General features: G+C 50.3%; 1 protein-coding gene across 1 annotated transcript in view; it reads right to left on the bottom strand.

Moving 5' to 3' along the window:
* The window catches only part of RIMS4 (regulating synaptic membrane exocytosis 4), a 53,904-nt gene that overhangs the window by 5,854 nt on the left and 38,584 nt on the right, over nucleotides 1–9,466 (bottom strand). Inside the window, exons 3-5 of the mRNA XM_081096759.1 lie at nucleotides 1,192–1,304; nucleotides 869–970; nucleotides 84–223 (exon numbers count right to left, since the gene is read on the bottom strand). Of these exons, the coding sequence (XP_080952885.1) occupies nucleotides 84–223; nucleotides 869–970; nucleotides 1,192–1,304 (355 nt within the window). The remainder of the gene's footprint in view (nucleotides 1–83; nucleotides 224–868; nucleotides 971–1,191; nucleotides 1,305–9,466) is intronic.

Below are 9,466 nucleotides of genomic sequence, written 5' to 3'. Positions count from 1 at the left end.
GTGTGCAGGTGCGTGCGCGCACGCGCACGCACACACACACACGCGCACACGCACACGCACGCACACACACATACACCCCTCACCTGCAGGACTTTGCCCTGGGGACTCTCAGGAAACAGCAGCACCTGGTTATACAGTGGGTCCAATGATTTGCGAGCAACTTTAGTCTTCTTCTTGGCAATGCAGACGCCATTCTCTAGCAGGTAGGCCTTGATATAGGCCGCTGGGAACAGAGGCCAGCAGGGTAAGTTGGAGTGTGGGCCTCCATGGTGGGCACAAGGCACAGCAGGGGGAGGCTGCCCACCACCAATGGGGATCAGAGTGCCCCCTTGGGGCCGTGGGCGGAGACAACAGGACCAAGCCCGGTGGTAGGTGTGGGTGGTAGGGTGGTGGGGCCTATTCCACCCCCGCAGGAGGTCCCCTACCTTCCCCTGCTCACTCTGTACTCACCTGTTTCCTTTCTCTGTCACTGACTCACCCTCTCCTTTCCTGGCTTATACATTCATCGCTACCCATTCACTGAACAAATGTTTTCTGATCTCCCCCTGCGTGCCAAGCACCCTACCAGACACCAGCGTATAATCATAAGCAGGAAAGACCTGGCTCCAGAGGCTGGTGTGAGCTCATCCTGACCAATCCTTACCTTGGTCAGTAGGGGTGCTGACAAGGTCAGCCGAGAAGGTCAGATGACAATCTCAACTGAGTCCCCAGAACCAACCCTGAGTCACCAGTTCTTTGTGAGTCACTACAGTTGAGACAAAGGAGTCCTCCACAGTGGGGCTCAATATTCTCTCTTCTACACTCATATATCCCCCCAGACATACTCCCCAGCCTGCACCCCACCTTGCAGTGGGGAGGCACACCACACCTGGCAGTGTCTTGGAGCCTGGCTTGGCCGTCAGTCCCCGCGCCTGGATGATGTCCACTTCGAGCTGACCATTCCGCTCCTGCAAGCCAATCTCCACGTCCCCTGCAAGAGGCCTCAACAGATGAGACTGGGAAGCGGCTTCAAAGTTCAATCAGGGACTCAGACCTTCCTATCTGCTTAGGGTTAAATCCCCTTCGTCTGCTCCCAGCCCCAAATTACTCCCACAGCACATGCCCAGGCTCCAGCCAACACAGAGGGGAAGAAGGGGTGACGCAAGCCTTCCCATGGGACCCGCCCTTAGGAACAGATCTTGGGGCACTTACCCATCGGTGTGGTGGCCAGGGTCTGGCGGCCCACAAACTGCGCTGGCCCCATGCTGCCCAGGAAGTCGCTGAACTGTGCATCCGATGCCAGGCAGACTCCCCCGTAGTTAAGGCTGTGAAAAGAAAGGATGAGATAAAAACAACTGTTCCCAGGGGCCAACCAAGGACTCAGATGACCCAGGTAGCCAACTCTACAATGTCCCTCATGCCAGGGTGATTCCGTCCACATCCATCACCCGCCGCAGGCAGACACATGCCCTGCCTCTCCCTCCCTTCTATCTCCGTGGCCCTAAACTCTCCTGTACCATCTCCCTGTCTCTCCTCGCCCAGCCTTAGGTTCCACCTCCATGAAATGGGTAAGGTGATACCTGCCTCTTGGGGTGGTTGTAGGCACGTGGGGAGATGATGCTTGCTGGTGCCTGGCTCTTATGGTTCAATGACACTCAGCGTGGTCCAGGGACCAGCATCACCTGAGGGCTCACCAGAAACGGAACTGGGCCCCTCTCCACCCCCAGCTGCTGAAGCAGAACCTGCCTTTTAACATGATCCCAGAAGAGTCACTCACACCTGACAGTTCGAGATCCATGGGACCAGTGGCTGGGCCTTGGAGGTCCTGCATTTGTTGCTGCTGTAGGCTGCCCAAGGTTTATCCTGTTCCTTTGGGAACAAGATCTCAAATCTCCTTTGGGGAGCCCCCTCCCCAAGGTATTGATTCCCACAGAGTGGAGCAGACCTGGCTCCAGAGGTTGGTGTGAGCTCATCCTGACCAATCCTTCCCTTGGTCAGTGACTGGCTCAGAGACAGGTGCGTGGCCAATTCGGCCCACAAGAATCTGGTTGGGAAGCTTTCTTTGAACTGTAGGGAGTGAGAAGCTCTCTTTTCCCACCAGACGTGAACCTGAACCGGACTGGAGCCTCTGGCAGCTATCTTGCTACCACCTGGAGTCCATGAATGAAGCCATCAGACTGGTGGCACTGCATGAGCTCCTGGATCAAGCTCTGCCTGAAGCAAAAACTACATCATTTTTTTTTAGTGACACAAATCAATAGTAATAACAACAATTATAATAATGTCCTTTGCTTAAGCCTATTTTCGTTAATTTTCTCTGAAAGGGGAATAATAAAATTCCCATCTCCTAGGTCTGAGCCATGTGAATGGCCTATCCTCGCAAAGGGCCTCAAACGACTAGCAACCTAGTCCTGGCTGCTCAGCTCTTCCTCAACCAGGTGAGACACCCAGCATCATTCTAATAAATTCGGTTTTTACTTAAGTTATCGGCAGAGTTGCTGTAGGATAAGAATTTCACATTTTAGCCTGTATGCTTCTCATTTTCATATATTTATATATGTATATATGTTTATATTGATTTGTAGAGAGAGGAAGGGAAGGGAATAGAGAGATAGAAACACTGATGAAACATCGATAGGCTGCCTCTTGCACGCCCCCTACTGGGGATCGAGCCCACAACCCGGGCATGTGCCCTGACTGGGAATTGAACCAGTTCCTCTGTCGAAGCTTAGCCACTGAGTCACAATGGCTGGGCATCATTTTCATGATTTCCTACCACCTCTTTTCCCCATCCAGGCCGTAGCCAGGAAATAAGACAGTCAGATTCCTGGCTTTTGAGCTTCAAATCTAAGAAGAAACAGACTTAGAAGGATAGGTGCAAAACTAGGCTGCCCTGCCTCCAAATAAACAAGCAAACAAAAAACCCCAGCCTGGGAGAGCAGAGGAGGTCAGGGTGGGAGGGAAAGGGCCAGAGAAGCCGGAGGATCCTGGAGGAAGGCTGGGTTCCTGAGCTGGGCGGGCGATGCTGAGGGTTGGCAGGGAACCCCAGCTAGGTCTGGGAATCTGAAAGCAGAGAGGATTGTGGCCATCCTTCTTACGGGGTGGGGCTGAGCAAAAGGCACGATGCTTTGCAGCAATGGCTGCCAGGTATCCTGTGAAGTGAAGCTGTGAGACCCTCCATGCCCCGGAGCGGAGCACCTGTTCCCGCTGCATCAAGAGAAGACCAGACAGAGGCAGAGTGGCATTTGAATCCAAGCAGCCGGGCTCCTGAATCTCTTAGCTCAACAATTATGCAACAGCATCACAGAGAAAGTACAGGAAATATAACTTAAATATCTGGGCATAGAAATGAGTACCTATTATTCTTACAAACCCAAAGACCCTTCATTAACAGCACCACAGCTAAGACCCAGGCTCTCTCACTCCACACCTGCCTCTTTTCCACCCCAACCTCCTGGCCATCTGAGGAAGGGTCTGGGGGCTCCAAAGGCCTGGAAAAAGTCAGTGCCTCTTAAATTCCAAGTCACTGAAGGGGCCCAGCCTCCCAAGCAGAGCCTGAAATTGAAAGTTTCCTCCAACATCGTCATTGTAGGCTCCTCGGTTCCTGGTGAGATTGTGAGCAGACAATGGGGAACTGGCGGCCCTGGTAATTAGCAGTAATTGTTTATAATATCTGGGCGGCTGCCTGATTTCCCAACCCAGGGTGCCTCGCCGCTGCCAAGGAACCAAGCAGACGCCCAGAAACTCAGGTTATCACATCCTCCATGGGGCTGGAGGAAGGAAGAATACAGAGCTGGCTGGTCCCTGCTGGCCAGAGGGCCAGCTGCATTGGAGACCCCACTCCACCTCGAGGTCTTCCATGAGTAGGACGGAAGGCAGTGGATGCAAAGTCAGACCTGCCCCTACACCTCCCAGCCAACTGCTGGCAGGTGCTGGGGTGTCTGCACTTGAATCTTCTTATCTGCAAACAAGACCACACCTACCTCATGGACCGTGTGCAGCCATTCCATGGGTGAGTGCCGAAAATGTCTGCTCATTGGATCCATTTGCAAAGAGCTTGTTGAATTATTACCACATACATGCTACTGCAGAGGCTATGCCTGGTATGCAGTAGGAATTCAATAAGTGTTCACTGCTACATCCTTTAGCTGGCCCCAAACTGGGAAAATACAGTAGTTAAGACTGGACTTGGGCATAATATAGACCCTGACTTCCAGGGCTATGCACCCTCTCTGAGCTGTATAAGATGGGAATAAGTTGTAATTGCCTTGCTGAGTTGTCGGGGAGAGGCAGTGAGATAATGCAGGCAAGGTGCTTGGCCCAGCACCTGGCAAATGGAATAAAGGGTTGAGATACTGTGGCCTGCTACCCAGACTGGAAGAGCCTCATCTCCCTCTTTGGCATTTTCCTGGCATTTCTGACTCCAGATCCGCTAGGAAGTGCAACATCTGGATGCCTGAGACCAAGCCTGGGCCTGGGGTGGGGCGCATGGGGGCTGTAGCAGGCGGTCCTCCCAGAGGCACATGGCACACAGAGGCCTGAAACAGGATTGCAACCCGTTCTCTACTGGCGTTTTATCTTGTGTTAATGGTGAAATGAGATTATCTGCATTTCAAATCCTGTTAGTTTTGTTTGAGGAGCTGAAACCCATTTGTCTTTTATTATTAATCCTCGACCTCTGTTTGGCCCTGGATTTTCCATGCTCTCCATGGTTAAAGAGGTAATTGAGTTATTGGGGGTTTGAGTCTTTTCCAGGTAGATCACCTGTCCCAATTGCATCCGAAATTAAAAGGCTGCACAGCCTTCCTGGTTCGGAAAGGCTTGGGCGGTTTATGAGCTCTCTGTCCATCCATTCACCACCTGCCTCACACATCCACTGTCCATCCACCTTCCCACAGGCTTGCTGAGCCTATCATACAGTCAGTTCTGCCATAACACAAAATATATATTCCTAACCATTACTGTGCATGCACAATCCTACAATAAAAATCACAGAGCTTATGGGGAAAATGGGGTTATGGCACAACACCCAAATACTATGTCAGTATTTCCAAAAAAAGACAGGAACATAGTAAAAATGGTAGCACGGTCTTGCACATGTTGAATGGTTAAGAAATGCAGAAATACTACAATAAATATGCTGCTTTACTTTGAAGATGCCCTGAAGTTTGCTTGTGGAAGTGAGTGTGAGAAGGATTGCAGCCTGGGAGTTAGTGTGAAGGGGAAAGAAGGCTGCTGAAATGGACAGAAACACCGGGTGTGCATAGGATGACACACGGGAGCTGAGGGAGCAGGTTGTGTTTGAGGTGTGTGTGTGTGTTTTGTGTTTTCCTACATGGATGCAAATTTTCTGTGTTCACCTACCATTTCTTGTGGATGAAATCGTACCTGAGCAAAGGCAAAATGTGTGCTATGCTAAATTATTCCCTAATATTTCAATCGTGTTGGAACAAATCCACATTTTCAAAACAAGCGATGTAGCAGAACTGATTACAGGCCAGGATACACAGCTTCACACAATCCTGACTGCGGCTTCTCCAGCATTTAAGACGATTCCGAACCTGCCTGTCCCCTCCTCTCCCCACCCCCTGCCTGCTATGAGAGTATGGTTCATGGGCATGAAGCCAGGGATTTTATTTATTTTAATTTATTAAAACATTGTCCCGAGCCAAGCACAGATAGTACTAGGTTAGCAACATTAACGTGTTTCATTCTCATTTAACAACTCAATGAAAGTTAGGTACACATTACCAATAACCCTTTTACAGATGGGAAAAATCAAGTAACCCAACCAAGGGCTATGGCTAGTAAGTAGTAGACCCAGGGTTTGAACCCTGGGAGTCTGGTCTAGAGTTCCTCTTTTTGTTGTTGTTGTTAATCCTCACCTGAGGATATTTTTCCATTGATTTTTAGAGGGACTGGAAGGCAGAGGGAGAGACACAGAGAGAGAAACATCGATGTGAAAGAGACACATCAACTGTCTGCCTCCTGCACATGCCCAACCAAGGTCGAGCCTGCATCCGAGGTATGTGCCCTTAACTGGAATTGAACCCAGGACCCTTCAGTCTGCAGGCTGATGCTCTACCCACTGAGCCAAACTGGCTAAGGCTAGAGTTCATCTTCTTGACCAGTCTGCTATACTGTCTCTATGTGCCCTAAGGGGACAGAGCCTTGCCCAAAGCAGAGTACAGGGATCTGCAGTCCACACTTTGGGGTCAGGCAGGCCTGGATTTGAATCTTGACTCCCCACTCACTAGTTGTTAAGGCACACCTCTCAGAGCCTGGGTTTCCTTTTTGGTGAAGTAGGGATAAATAATGATAGGATGCCCCCTCAGTACTGTTGTAGATATTAATTAGAGAAACGCCTCAGAACAGAATCTGGCATAGTCAAAGGCTCATCAAACACTAGTGCTTATTAAGCCCTGTCTCCTAGCTCACAGCCACATCCAGACCTGGTTTGTCCTTCGGACTCGATGACTGGGGGTTCTGACAACCCACCCAGCCTCCTGGGTCTTTGGTGATTAGCAAACAGCCTTGGCAGCAATGAGCCTCTGAGCCCGGGGCCCAGGTGGCCCTGCCATCAGCTCACACTCTCTTTTCTAGAGCTGTGGGCACAGTGACCCAGACAGCCAGGGAGCTGGATGCTGATGACCCAGACACCTCAGGACAGCCAGAAGCAGAGGGAAAGAGCAGGAGGGGCGCTGGCAGCCAGCTCGGAGAGATTGGGTTCACCGAGAGGATGCTGAGGCCTCGATTCTGTGTGATGAAGGAGACCGGGAAGGAGTGGGGAAAGTAAAACGTGTACATGCTTCGGCTCATGGTACCTACCCATCGTTCAACAAAATTTGCAGCATATCATCTGTGGGCCGGGCCCCCTGGTGAGCAGGCACTGAACTCAGTGTCTAGTGGGACAGACAGACACACACGTGATAACTACTACAGGGTGGTAGGTGCTGTGATGGAGGAAGGATAAACTGGAAGCTGCTGATACAGTCAGAGGAAGGGCAGACCATGCTGTTCCACTTCCCCTGCCCACGCCCAGGGCAGACATTGCTAATCAACCTCAGCACACCTGCCAAGCCTGACTGGGCTCCAGAATCCTTCTCAACACAGCACTCCAGGGAGCCACTATCAATTAACTAGAGCTGGCACATGAGATGAAGCTTATGTGCCAGTTCTTAGCTGAGGTCTGAAGGAGGGTGAGTCAGAGGATGCAGTGGGAATAGGGATAGGAAAGGGGGTGCGAGGAGGAGGGAGCAACGAATGAAAGACCTGGAGGTGAGACTGGGAAGTGTAAGAGGTTCAGGGTGCTGGAGTGGTGGCACAAGGCTGGGGGCTGGGAGAGGCTGGCAGAGGCCAGAGGAAATAAGTGCTGAGTGACAGGCTGTGGAGCTCAGACCAAAGGAGGACTTGCAAGTGTCCAGGCAGGAGTGATAGGCTCCTCCACAGGGGAAGGGATGGGGAGAAATGGGTGGAGTCAAGAGATAATTAGAAGTGAAAGAATAGAGCCTAATTATGGGTTGGATCTGGAGTGTGAGAGAAGGGGAGCCGTCTAGGAGAACCCCAGGTTTCTGGCGTGGGCAGCAGGACATGGTGCTGTGCACTCAGATAGGGGAGCAGACTGCCGACCACCCCCGCCAATATCTCCTGGCCTTCACCACGTCACACTGACTTCTAACTGCAGCACATGCACTTGTCTGGCCCCTGAGGACTGTCTCTGGCCTCCCCTGTGCGCAGGAAAGGCAGGAGGGTGAACCAGAGCAGCCGTCAACTAGTAACTGATGAGCCTGAGCACAGATACTTCACTCCCTCGCTGCCGGGGTGACTCTCAGGCACATGCTCCTCACTGGCTCCGAGTCCCCACGAGGACTGGACTCAGGGTGCCCACAGTGGCAGGTGGCTTCTCAAGGTGCAGGTATCCCCCTGTCCTGTCTCTCGCACACGATCCTCCACCAGGGTTTTCTGGATTCACTTCCAATGACCTACCTGCACTCGAATCCATGTCTCGGGTCACAAGGAACCCAGTCACCAGGGAGTATCTCAGGATTCAGGGGGGTCCAGGGAGATACTGTTCTCGTGGCTTGAACCCTGTCCTTTGTCTGGGGGAGATGGGCCTGCTGGTGGGGGGAGCTTGGCTGGTTACTAAACCCACATCTATTCCCTCCTATCTTTGACATTCAGAGCCTCAATTTTCAATCAGGCAGAAAGAGGCTCAGAGAAAGAAAGCCCTTCCTAGCTTCAGGGATGAACCAGGAGCAGTCCAACATACTGAGGCCTACGGAGGGAACCGATGGAGGGACTCTAGGCCCTTTATGGCATAATTTAGCCATCAAACCACCCTGGAATCATCTATCTCCAGAAATAGATGCATCCATTAAATAAGGGAAAGAGTCTAGAGCAGTGGTTCTCAACCTTCCTAATGCCACGACCCTTTAATACAGTTCCTCATGTTGTGGTGACCCCCAACCATAAAATTATTTTCTTTTTTTTTTTCCCCAAATTACCATTTTTATTTTTTTTTAATTTATTGCTTAAAGTATTACAAAGGGTATTACATATGTGTCCATTTTATCCCCCCGCCCTAGACAGTCCCCTAGCCTCCCCTATCCCCCAATGTCTTATGTCCACTGGTTATGCTTATATGCATGCATACAAGTCCTTTAGTTGATCTCTTATATAAAATTATTTTCGTTGCTACTTCATAACTGTAATTTTGCTACTGTTATGAATCATAATGTAAATATCTGATATGCAGGATATATTTTCATTGTTACAAATTGAACATAATTAAAGCATAGTGATTAATCACAAAAACAATATGTAATTATATATGGTCTTGGGCGACCCCTGTGAAAGGGTCATTCGACCCCCAAAGGGTCGCGACCCACAAGTTGAGAACCACTGGTCCAGTGTAATGGTTAAGGGCAGACTCCAAATGCCTAGATTTGAATCCCAGCATTTGAAGCCACTTACTGGCTCTGTGACCTTGGGCAAGTTAATTAACCTCTCTTGGCCTCCATTTTCTTGTCTGTAAAATGGGGATAGTAACAGTTTCAGTGTCATCAGGTTGCTCTGAGAATGAGAGGAGTCATTGTGTACAAGCACTTAGCACAGTGACTGCACACAGCCAGTGCTCAGTAAGTGTTAGCTCTAGGGCATCACTGTTGAGCCAGTGCTGCTCAACCTGAACCTCGAGTGCCGGGGAGCGTGATCGCACTCCACATGTCTTTCCCCAAAAGTGCGGGGAGCGCTATCACGCTCCTCCTGCAGTGTCACTATTAGATGCTAGTAGTTCACTCTTTATTGACAGATGGCACCTAAGTGCAGAGTACTTATGATGCCGAATGTTGGTAGTTCTAAAATTGACCACTGACATTTATCTGCCTAATTTTCATAATTTTTTTCCTAAACTGCTGTAAAATCAGCAAAAATGCCTTGGCAATTTTAGCATAGTTCCTAGGATACTGGTTGGCACTCAAAGGATTAA

This window comes from Myotis nattereri (genome assembly GCF_964212035.1).
Source record: "Myotis nattereri genome assembly, chromosome: 8".
Classification (NCBI taxonomy): Eukaryota; Metazoa; Chordata; class Mammalia; order Chiroptera; family Vespertilionidae; genus Myotis; species Myotis nattereri.
This window is presented reverse-complemented; position numbering and strand designations above follow the sequence as displayed.